General features: G+C 38.9%; 1 protein-coding gene across 1 annotated transcript in view; it reads left to right on the forward strand.

The window, feature by feature from the left end:
- Positions 1-590: 590 nt before the first annotated feature.
- The window catches only part of LOC124387533 (basement membrane-specific heparan sulfate proteoglycan core protein-like), a 58,845-nt gene continuing 47,019 nt past the window's right edge, over positions 591-12,416 (forward strand). Inside the window, exons 1-5 of the mRNA XM_046851944.1 lie at positions 591-882; positions 4,286-4,558; positions 5,780-6,079; positions 8,595-8,852; positions 9,020-9,289. Of these exons, the coding sequence (XP_046707900.1) occupies positions 591-882; positions 4,286-4,558; positions 5,780-6,079; positions 8,595-8,852; positions 9,020-9,289 (1,393 nt within the window). The remainder of the gene's footprint in view (positions 883-4,285; positions 4,559-5,779; positions 6,080-8,594; positions 8,853-9,019; positions 9,290-12,416) is intronic.

Here is a 12,416-nt window from a genome sequence, read left to right on the forward strand (position 1 = left end):
GGGTTCAGGACATTCTAAAGGCCCCTGAGCCACAACCATTTTTGGTGGAATGGCCAATGCCAGGCATGAACTTTTAGGGGGGAGAAACTTTCTTTGTTTGTGCACTTGTGGGGGGGTATTACCTGTTTATGCTTGCTTTGGAGAACTTAAAGTTTTATCCAAAGTGTATTAAAACAGTACTTCATGATCATATAAAATGCACCCTTGTTTGGAAAATAAAGAACATATAATTGTGTGATCATTTTGGTATTAAGCATGAAAATAAAAGACAGCATTAAAGCAGAGATACATTAATAAACCTTTAAAGTGTAACTATTATTGAGACAAAGTTAAACACTAGGTTTATCTAAAGGAGAAAATACATACAAGATATAGGTATATGTCATGGAATTTAGAACAATTTATTTATTATTTAATTAATACAAATAATTATTTAATTGATTTAAACAGTCCACCTCTTAAAGAGCTTCAACATTTATTAACAGCTGAGCAGATATTCTGTATTTCATATTGAAATGTTATTACTTATTTAAATAATAGTGTTTGTTAATGGTGGATTTAATTCACCATTCATACATAACAATAGATTTATGTTTATTATTACAGAGAATCCAAAACCTGTGCTGATTATAAAACCTGATACACAGGTGTTGAGAGGAGAGATTGTGACTATCAGGTGTGAAATAAAGAGAATAGAATACACTGAGTGGAATTACGACTGGTATAGAGATGATAACACTCTCGACCCAAACCTCACAACACAGGAATTTAGCATCAGCTCTATTACAGACACTTATAGAGGGAAATACACCTGCAGAGGGAGGAAAAGCAGTGACAATCAAGTCTCAAAGACAAGTGATCCTGTTACTCTCACTGTATCAGGTGAGTTTATGTCATTATTTTTTGTTATGTTAATTAACAATATATGTTATAGAAATATCTGATTTGTTGATTATTTTAATAAGCTACACTGAATCTGAGTCTCAGTATAACATTACAATTCCCATTCAGGAACTCGAGCTGGGTCAAAAAGCTTTGGGAATGAGCCCGAGGTTCACGCTCTAAAATAATGTGTTTAATCAGTCAAAAATTGGACGCTGGCTGTCATCGGAGGGGTGATGTCACGACCAGGAAGAATAAAATGCATATGGAGAGAGGCCAGCACCAGCTTCTGTTTGTTCACGAAGTGCTCTGTGTGTATGTGTTGTACTGTCAATCAAAAAAAAATAAAGCAAGAAGGTCAAGCACATTTTCCTTCTTCCGTCTCACAGCTTGTGGGTGGCTTGCTTAGGAATGAAGCGTGCTAAGTCGGTTCTCGGGGGAGCCGACTGCACTTATTGTGCTCGCATATCTCTGTGCTCTCGCCGCTCCCGCTGGACACTCTTTGAGGTGGGTGCCCTAACTCACGATTCTGGCTCCACTTTTGCTGAGTCAGAGCATCGTGCCTGCTCTTGGGGTTCATGAATGGACCTTGCAGAGTGTTTTGAGATGGGCTTGTCCTCACCTGCTCGGTCAAGCGCTCGCTCACAGGCTTCACAAGCGTGTGACGAGTGCATGCAGCTCCGCCTTTGTTCCTTCCTTGGCCAGTTTATGAGCAGAAAGTGCCTTTATCCAGTAAACTAGATGATCACTGTCTGACACCTGTGTCGCAACCTCTGTATCGGGGTCTCCCATTCTTTCCCGACCTGCACATCAAGGTGTCCAGGTCATGGGCTAAGCCTTTATCGGCCCGCCGGTGTATTTTCATGTCATGTGGTGGAAAGAACATGGTACGGAGCGATTTTTTACAGTAAATCTAAAGGATGCGTACTTTCATGTATCCACTCTGCCATCTCACCGGAAGTTCCTGAGGTTTGCTTTTGGGGCCGAAGCTTACCAATATCAGGTTATTCCAATTGGCCTTCCCTCATTCACCTTACCTTCACAAAATTTTTCCTGGTCTGGGGCCTGAAACAGAGGATGATAGAATGCCTGTCACCTTACAGGTCGTGGAACGACCGAGGGCACCTTGGGGATGTAACCGGTTCAGGGGTACGGGAAGGCACTGGCCATACCTGGGGTGAACTCCAGGAAGGAGGGGGGGCAGAAAGGGCCTGCAAGTCTCCTATTCTGATAGTGCAGATGTCCAACAAGAATGCGGTCTTGATGAAAAGGTGCCTCCAAGATGCCCCGGTTAGAGGTTTGAAGGCAGGCTCAGATAGAGCCTTCAAAATGACGGCCAGGTCCCACCCAGACGCTCTAGGTTGTACCAGAGGCCTCAGTGCCACAAAGAAAATGTGTTACCAGAGGGTCTGCTCTCTCACACCACGAGCAGAACACATCTGGCAGCATATGACCTCCTTGTGGAGGGAGCGCTGGAGTGGAGAAAAATTTCTACCACCTCGGAGTCTGGCTGCCTCAAAAGCTTGGTCCTCTGGAGTACCCCACCAAGACATTTGCAACGCTGCGGGTTTGTCCACTCCGCTGACCTTTGTGCGGTTCCATAACCTGGACCGCAGTGGCAATTCTCCATGTGTGTTTTATACTTCCTGTTCGTGACGTCACCCCACTGGTGATAGCCAGCGTCCAATTTTTGACTTATTACACACTGTTTCAGGGCGTGAACACTTGCGTGCATTCGCAAAGCGTTTCAACGCATTGTCTCGTTCCCACAGGGAACTAGGTTTACATGCGTAACTTAGAGACATTTCCTTCTGTCTGTTTTCATTATTTTTTTTATTTTAAATTTTTTGAAAATTAAAGATGTGTATAAGATGTGTTCTTTACCTACTGTAATAGTAAACACTGTCGGAATTGTGTGAAAAAAGGCTGAGATCTGAGAAATGAACTCAATTATTTTCCAGTGTCTTCTGTGTGTACCAGAGCACTCCAGAGATTAGCAGGTGGTGTGTCAGTAATAATGCTCTGTGGGGAAACACAACGCACTGTGTGTAGTTAAATTGACTAAACATAGCATGATTTCTTTATATTCAAATTACTTGAGGTACTTGGGGAATTTTCCCCAAGTACCTTTCAGCTGAAGTATAAATAGCATGAGAGTATTTCTAAATTTGACCCACAAATGTTTTAAGGAAAAAAAATGACGCATTGCATATTTTATTTAAATTAGATTTTAAAATTATAATGCAATTAAATGTGTGATAAACTGTAATAAAATAAGCATAAAGTAAGTTCAGATCATGTAGAAATTGTTGTTCTGTGTTGTAGATTTTTATTATCTGCACTGCTTAACACCAACAAATTCCACACCAATTGGATTCTGCTGTTTCATTTATTCTGGTTAACAAAATATGAACAAGCGTTTGCAATGTTACTGCCCTTCCTGCCTGTAAACTACAAAATGTACAATGTTGATACATCAGTCAATTGACCAGAAATCACAGTGTTAAAAACTCATCAAAATAACATAATTAACATGCAAGAAAACTAAGAGGCTGCTTCTTCTTAATGACAAAACTTGTATTATCCTCATAAAAGGTTATTTACTAATTGAATTTAATTACTAGACAAGACAACAGTTTACAATGCCACATTTAACTACCCAAACAAGAAATGATTTATTACTCACGTTTAATATCTTAATAGTTGACGCACAGAGACAGAATCATTCTTCTCCTCTGCAATGGTGCTGCTGAAAAACACTGAGTTCCACTCACTCTAAAACTCTAATACACCCTGTGCCTACGTTACATCAGCCAGGGGGCGACACTGCAACCAGGACCACAACCTCACTGTTTTACACAAGACTTGATGGCAATCAATGAAATAAAATACAATAATTGAAAAAAATAATATTAAAAACAAACAAAAAAAAAATTACTTGGTGTAAAAACATATATCTGCTACATAAAGATGATTATAATTTTATTATTTTCGAGATTTACAAACATAAAAGTATTTAGGAACACAAAAGGGCTTATTTCTGACAGTCTTAAATATAAAGGAAAATTAAAAAAAGAGGGATCATGGGTGCAAAAATGATGCATAAAGTACAACAGTGTTGTGTGTCAATGCTTCATTCCTAAATGAAACATTGATAGATGCTGTGTGAATTTAATGATTAAAAAATAATAATAATTAAAGTTTTTTTTTTTTACACATTTCTTTGACATCTCTTATATATATATATATATATATATACACACATATATATATATTTTTTTCATTCTAATATTTGTAAAACTACTTTTATGCAATCGTTATAAAGAGGGCATTACTGTTTTACTGTAGATTAGTGTAATAAAAAAGTACTTTACTTTCTAAAATTATATTTAATTCCTAACAGAAAAACCTAAACCTGAACTCACATCAGACCTTAAAGGAGCTGCACTGACAGGAAACTCAGTGACTCTGTACTGTACACTGAAGCTGCAGTCTGCTGGATGGAAGTTTTACTGGAGCAAAGACACACTGGGCAAAGAAACTGAGAGTGAAACACACTCCTACACCATCAGATCAGTCAGTGTCTCTGATGGAGGTCATTACAGGTGCAGAGCTGGAAGAGGAAACCCAGTCTACTACACACACTACAGTGATGCACTCTGGGTAAAAGTTACTGGTAAGTAACTTTCTTGTTATGTTATTCCACACTGAACATTTACATACATAATAAGCACAACGTTACATAGAGAGCTCTTATATATAGCGAGGTGAGAGATCACACAAACACAACGTTACATAGAGAGCTCTTATATATAGCGGAGTGAGAGATCACAAACACAACGTTACATAGAGCTCTTATATAGCGGAGTGAGAGGTCACACAAACACAACGTTACATAGAGAGCTCTTATATATAGCGGAGTGAGAGGTCACACAAACACAACATTACAAAGCGAGCTCTTATATATAGCGGAGTGAGAGGTCACACAAACACAACGTTACATAGAGAGCTCTTATATATAGCGGAGTGAGAGGTCACACAAACACAACGTTACATAGAGAGCTCTTATATATAGTGAGGTGAGAGATCACACAAACACAACATTACAAAGCGAGCTCTTATATATAGCGGAGTGAGAGGTCACAAAAACACAACGTTACAAAGCGAGCTCTTATATATAGCGGAGGTAGAGATCACACAAACACAACGTTACATAGAGAGCTCTTATATATAGCGGAGTGAGAGATCACACAAACACAACGTTACATAGAGAGCTCTTATATATAGCGGAGTGAGAGATCACAAACACAACGTTACATAGAGAGCTCTTATATATAGCGGAGTGAGAGATCACACAAACACAACGTTACATAGAGAGCTCTTATATATAGCGGAGTGAGAGGTCACACAAACACAACGTTACATAGAGAGCTCTCATATATAGTGGAGTGTGAGGTCATGCAAACAGGCGTGTCCCTTAATGTTATATATATATTTAATTCCTAGTCCTATTATTGTTGCGATTTTGACATGTGACACTGGATGTTTGTCCTATTATACTATATATTTTTTCTCTTCTACATTTGTTTATTTTTAGATTTTTGAAAATAGGGTTGCCAAACATGTGCATAAGAGAACAGAAGCCTAGAGAAGCATCTTCTTTTCTTCTCTGCTCTTTCCCATAACTTCATGGTGTGACTGATCAACTTTATTCCCCTGTAGTTACTGCATGTTTACTATTCTCCCTTGTTCTTAAAAATTGGTACCAGCAAACTCCTTCTCCATTCCACAGGCATCCTTTAACCTTCCAAAATCCTGTCGATCCCAATTCTGTTTTGCCAACCTCTTTCTCCTCATGCATAACATTTTTTATTTATTTGTTTGTTTGTTTTTACAGAGAGTCCCAAACCTATGGTGATTATAAAGCCTGATTCACAAGTTTTCAAAGAAGAGACTGTGACGTTCAGGTGTGAAATACAGGCAGGAAGAGACACTGAGTGGAATTATGACTGGTTTGAGGAAAGGATAAATAACAGGAATCCTTATTATCAAAAGCTAAATTCACCTTATACAACACAGGAGTTCAGCATCAGTTTTGTAACAGACTCTTCTAGAGGGAAATACACCTGCAGAGTGAGCAGATGCAGTGACAATCAGATCTCAAAGAGAAGTGATTCTGTTACTCTCACTGTATCAGGTGAGTGTGAGTTTAAGTTATTACTTGTTATTTTCATGTACAATGTTCATGTACATATTTCAAAGCTTCACTTTTGTACCTTTACAGTGAGGATCTGTAACTATAGCTGAGTGAAGAAAGCTTTTAAGGTACTGATGAGGGCAGTTGCTGGTGCAGGTGTTAATCCAATCTTCCAACTGCAAACCATAATTTTGTACAAACAAACTACTAGAACACATCTCAGCCCATCACAGAGTCTGTATAACACATCAGCTGTACTAAAGAGTGCTACTTTTACTAACTGCAGTAATTCATGTGCATAAATCACCATATAAAGTTTCAACAAGCAACACAGACCCACAATTCTACAGTAGAGTTTGTAAGGCATCACAGTATTTCTAAAATTTGACCTGCAGGTGTCGAGGGAATAAAAAGACAAAAACTTAGCTTTTTTTTTTTTTTTTTGAGTGAATATGCATGTGTGTGATATGTGTGTTTTGAGTGTGTGTATGCGATGTTTGTGTGTGTAATGAGTGTAGTCTGTGGTGTGTATTACTTTTATAAAGTCACACTTAAAATCTATTATTTTTTTAAGTAGACTGGAGACACGTCCGCTTTGATACTCCTACAGCCTTGTGCTCTTTTCCGGATTTATCCTAATTAACCGCCTGAAAAACAAATGTGTGTGTGTTTAGAACTAGTGTGGAGGGGAAATGATTACTCACAGAGAACATATAGCAAAGTATATTCTTGTATAAAGAACAGTTTTCATTCCGGAAAGAAAACAAGCAACAGCACGCAGATCTTTTGGGCAAAAAAGTAAAACACAATAACACCGATAGATATATAAGGGTTTTTTTCTAACGCTGTAGGCTTCACGAATTTCAGAAAAGCAGCGGAAAACACCAGTCATTTTAGTGTGATACAAAGACAATGTGATTCAGTGCAATGGAGTTTGAAAAATTAACTTTACAGAAGGATTATCACATATTTTTCTGAATGAAACTCACCCGGTAATTTGGAATAATTCAACCTGAGTCTGAAATCCAGCTGCACAACACAGTGATGCATTTGGCGTATTAATCACTGAAAATGAGCAAATAGAAGATCGATTAACTTCCAATATCCACCATCCTCCAAACAGAAGGGAACTCACCTGTTAATGTTATGAAGACAGATAAAAGTCCCCGCGTGCTCACTGCAGTTTACAAAAATACTATATAGTAATGTTTTTTTTTCTCTGAGTAATAAATACGGCAAAATGCCGTTATATTGTGTCCACATCATTTTACAACAACAATAAAACAGTAATGTACTGCTTTTGAACATAACATTATTATACTGTTGAAATTCTGCCGTAAATTAACAGCAATTTCTAACAGTGTGTGTGCACTTTCCTCCACTATACGTCACCCTGTGATCCTCCTTCTCCTTAAAATAAGTGTTCACCACTGCCATTTCCATCCTTTTAGCAAAATCTACCACCATCTGCCCATCCACATTCCTCTCCTTAAAGCCATACCTACCCATCACCTCATCACCTCTGTTTCCTTCACCTACATGCCCATTGAAATCCACCCCAATCACCAATCTTTCATTCCTAGGTAGACCTTCTACCACTTCATCCAACTCACTCGAGAATTTTTCCTTCTCCTTCAACTCACAACCCACTTGTGGAGCATAAGCACTGATGACATTTATCATCACCCCTTCAACTTCCAGCTTCATGATCATCGCCCTATCAAAAACTCTCTTCACCTCCATTACACTCTTACTACACTCTTCCTTCAGAATTACCTCTACACTATTTCTCTTTTCATCCACACCATGATAGAACAGTTTAAATCCACCTTCAATGTTCCTGGCCTTACTCCTTTTCCAATTGGTCTCCTGAACACACAACATATCTACCGTTCTCCTCTCCATCATATCAGCTACCTCTCTCCCTTTACCAGTCATAGTACCAACATTTAAAGTACCAACCCGAATCTCCACTCTCCTACACTTTTCCTTTTTCTGCCATCTCTGTAGACATCTTCCTTCTCTTCTTCTCCTCCTTCGGCCAACAGGAGCCCAATTTCCACCAGTACCCTGTTGGCTAACGGTACCTGTGGTGGTAGTTGGTAACCCTTAACCAATCCGGTATGAATTTCTCTTTCGTGATCCGCATATTTAATTTGGCGCATGTTTTACGTTGGATGCCCTTCCTAACGCAACCCTCCCCATTTACCTCCCCTGGGCTTGGGACTGGAACTAAGAGTGTACTGGCTTGTGCAACCCTAATGGCTGGGTTTAAATTATTGAATAATATATAAAGACAATAATGTGTGCAGTTTGGTTCAGATTCTGGGACACTATTTATAAAACATTATAGGGCAGAACACTAACCTTTTACACTTCAGTTCAATCATTGTTTTCATTTTTGTGCTGCATAAAAACTGTTAAAAAAAATACTGTATCCAAATGCACAGGCACAGAGATAAAACAACTGCTTATGCTTTAAATGTAAATCCAGTTCTTCATTTCATATCAACAGAAAAACCCAAACCGACTGTGAGTGTGAATCCTCAGAGCTTCATCTACACTGGAGAAACAGTTACTCTGAACTGTAATCTGCAGTCTACTGGATGGAGCTTTTCCTGGTATAAAGATAACCAGAACTCACCTGAAACCCAAAATACCAACCCACTCAGTGTGATCATCTCTAATGAAGGACAAACAACATACTACTGCAAAGCACTCAGGGGAAACTACGAGTCAGAGTTCAGTGCTGCAGCTACAGTTACAGTGAAAGGTACGTCATGTTTTCTACATGTTCACTGCAGATTTAAAGTTAGAAAATCTGTAAGAAAAATCTTAATTATTTTAACATTTATTGCTATTGTTTAATAATAATATAAAATTATGTTTAAATGATGATTACACGCACTGTTTAGTAATTTTTTTATTATCTTTGTATAGCGAGACCAAAGCCTGTAGTGAAAATACACCCAGCTGTGAATGTGTTCATTGGGGAAACTGTCACTCTCACATGTGACATACAGACTGGAGGATCCTGGAAGTACCACTGGTATAGAAATAATATAAAATGTAGAAATGCTGCAGGAAATAAGAACTACACAATCACTGATGTTAAAGACTCTAATAAAGGTCCTTATAGCTGTAAAGGAACTCAATCATCAGACCCAAAATACACACAGAGCAGTGATGCAGTTACACTGACTGTATCAGGTGAGTGTTTTCTCCTCCTATGAACAATTTAAAGTGTAGACATGTATTTCTCATGATCCCAATATACACACAACAAAAACACACATATTGTGACTTTTTTTTTTTTTATCTTTGTAAGTCTGTTAGCTTGTTTAGTTTACAGCATGTTGAATTGTGTATGTTGTCAGCCATGTTTGTTTTGGGTATAGCTGTAGTTTCATATAGCTTCCATGTGGGAACTAAAGGATGCTCTCAAGGATGTTGGCAAAAAAATAAACTTGAACAGAAAACATCATTAAATTAATGAACAATTGTTTATTGACAGCACAAACTCAGACTGTGTGATTAGTGACAGGAAAACTAGAAACTTGAACTAGTTAAATCATGTGCAGGTAAACGAATACTATAAAGCGCACCCATATATTTTTCCGGTATTACTGGATGTATGTAAGACTGAGGATTATGTCCTTATTATTTACTGATGCTGATTTCTAAGTTTCTTTGACTAACCCTTAAAGCTGTTGCCAAGAAAAATAAAAAAGCACGAGTTTTGGAAACCTGTCTGTGCTTATATAATTTCTGTTGCAACTGGAGTTAGTGAGCTCTCCCTTCACCCAGACTCAATGCGCTACAGCGGCTTGTATCTAAACAGTAGCCTACCAAGTAAGTCATTGTTCACTGTCTTCCTCCTTCCTTTCACAACTATTTCTCTCGGGAGTTTTTCTTTAGTCATCGTCGTGCGTAAAAAAAAAAAAAAAAAAAAAAGTTTTTCTCCCGAAGCCGTGCAGCTCAGAACACAGGTGAGGTGCGTTTTTTCGTTTAGGTTTGGAAATTTCAATGGTCTAATGGTATGGAGTTCAGTTTTTGGCTTGAAGTTTGTGAAATCGGGGAAAACCCAGGAAAAATACATAAATTAGCTGCTTCGTTGTTTAAGTCGCGGGGTTCAAAACGTGGGAAAAAAGTATAGTCCGAAAAATACGGTAACAGTAAACACACATGGTATGAGACTCTCAGTCACAACACGAAGGCTGAGGTTCTCTTTTACAGATGTTTAATGCACGCGGACATCAACACTGTAGAACTAAATAAACAGGGCGTTAAATAACAAACATCAGTCCCACATTCAATTACATGGAAACACACATACGATTTTAACACTAGATGATTTTTTACTAAACCTGCGCAAATTTGCGTAAATTCCCTGGCCCTCACACCTAGTAGCACCCCTGCTGAGATTTTCACAGGCCTGCAGCTCCATTGTTCTCCTGCTTTTGTTGTGCAAACACACCCATTACCTGTGAGGCCTGGCACATTTGCATTTCTTTACTCAGAGTAGCTCAGAGGCCAGAAGAAAACTCAGAAACAATCTTCTTTTGCCTGTCCACCCTGTGCATGCCTTGTGCTAAATGTAGGCATTCACCGCCGCCAGGTCCAGCATATTGTAAAAAAAACACTACTGGCCACCTGCGTGTTGCTGCTCTTACGGAATACATCCGTGCCATTTGGGTAAACACGTGTACACCACACTGTAAAAGCAGAGAGAGAGAGAGAGAGAGAGAGATGCATTGCAGACATATTTGGTCTCCAAATCCGTGGCCATCCAGAACTTGATCCCAAATTTGTCTGGCTTCGTTGCGATATACTGTGTGAATGGACAACGAACCTTGGTAGGGAACAGCTGTTCATCTATTTCAGGGGTGGGCAATTGATTTTTACAACGGGCCACATGAGAAACCTGAATTGTGTCAGAGGGCCACACCAACAATAACTTAAACTTCATTCTGCTCAAATTTCTTTCATTGTAAAATGCACTAAATTATATATTTTGAATAGCTGGTACTGATCATCGGAAGAATAAAACTATTCTGTAAATATTTGTGAAATTGTGGAGTATAGGTCAAATAAGAAAAAAAAATTATTGTTAACCTAAACTCACTAAAATCAATGAATTGCAATTCGAAGAATAAATTCAATTACAAAAGTTTTTTATTTATAATTATAAATTATTATTACTTATTTGTTACCATTCATAGTATTGACAGACAGACAGCGGTCAATTATTATTAGCAACGGTCTGTTATACGAAATAATTGCCTGCCGAACGTTTGGAAGCCCATTCAAGTGAATGGAACGTATTATTAAATTATAATAATTATCATCTATGGGGAATGTTTCAACGATGACCACGTGATCTAAGGCAATGAATTCCATATTTTTTTTGTTATGCCTTTTTCCTTGGCACATCACTGGAAAACTTTCTTGCCTTTTCAAAAAAGTCTGCTGCAGACGGAGTGCGCATGCTCGGATTGACTTCTTTTCTGTGCCGCATTCTTCTCATATTTAGAATGGCAATCGGGATGTTTGGATTTCAGGTGATAAATTAAACCCAACGTGGAGAAACTCTTTGCAGATACATCCTCTCTTGAAATTTCAGCATTGCATGTTTTGCAAATCGCTATCCGTGGGTCTTTCTCCAAGATATTGAAATAAGTCCACACCGCAGACATGTTAGCTTTTATCCAGATAACCGTGTGCATGCTGCGTTTTTTATTGTGTCATTACAATTGTGTTTCGGTCGTGTTGTTTCAGTGATTTTAGGTATTTCTCCAGAAAACTTCCTGTGGCCGATTTTTTGGTGCATCCTTATAATTTATGATTGGCCTCACGCGGGCCGGACAGGGGCGTACAAAGGGCTGGATGTGGCCCGCGGGCCGTAGTTTGCCCAGGTCTGATCTATGGTCATGTGTTCTCCTGGAGTGAAACTCTCAGCACAGTTCTTGTTGAAGCGTGTCCAGATGTAGGAGATTGCAGCAAATTTGTTTTCACCCGTTCTACCTGCGTCTCCTTGTCATCAAATCGAAGGTGTTGTCTGAAGATAAACAAATAGAGAATGGTAAATGTACATGAACCTCACTCTAAATGGGCAGTGGTCTGCTGGACAAATGAAATCTCTCCTCCATCAGAGTCTGCTTCGTCCATTTCCTGAAGCCAGGCCAAAGCCTGTTGCGTGGAGAGGTTCTTCCTGCGTGACAGTGAAACGGAGGCCATCCTGATGTGCGTTCTCAAAAATGCGAAGAAGAAATGATTCTCCCGCCTGGGTCGCTCTGCTTTTATGCACAGCACTGTGCTGTAGTCATGCAATGCCACT

The sequence above is a fragment of the Silurus meridionalis genome, chromosome 6, assembly GCF_014805685.1.
Source record: "Silurus meridionalis isolate SWU-2019-XX chromosome 6, ASM1480568v1, whole genome shotgun sequence".
In the NCBI taxonomy this organism is placed as follows: Eukaryota; Metazoa; Chordata; class Actinopteri; order Siluriformes; family Siluridae; genus Silurus; species Silurus meridionalis.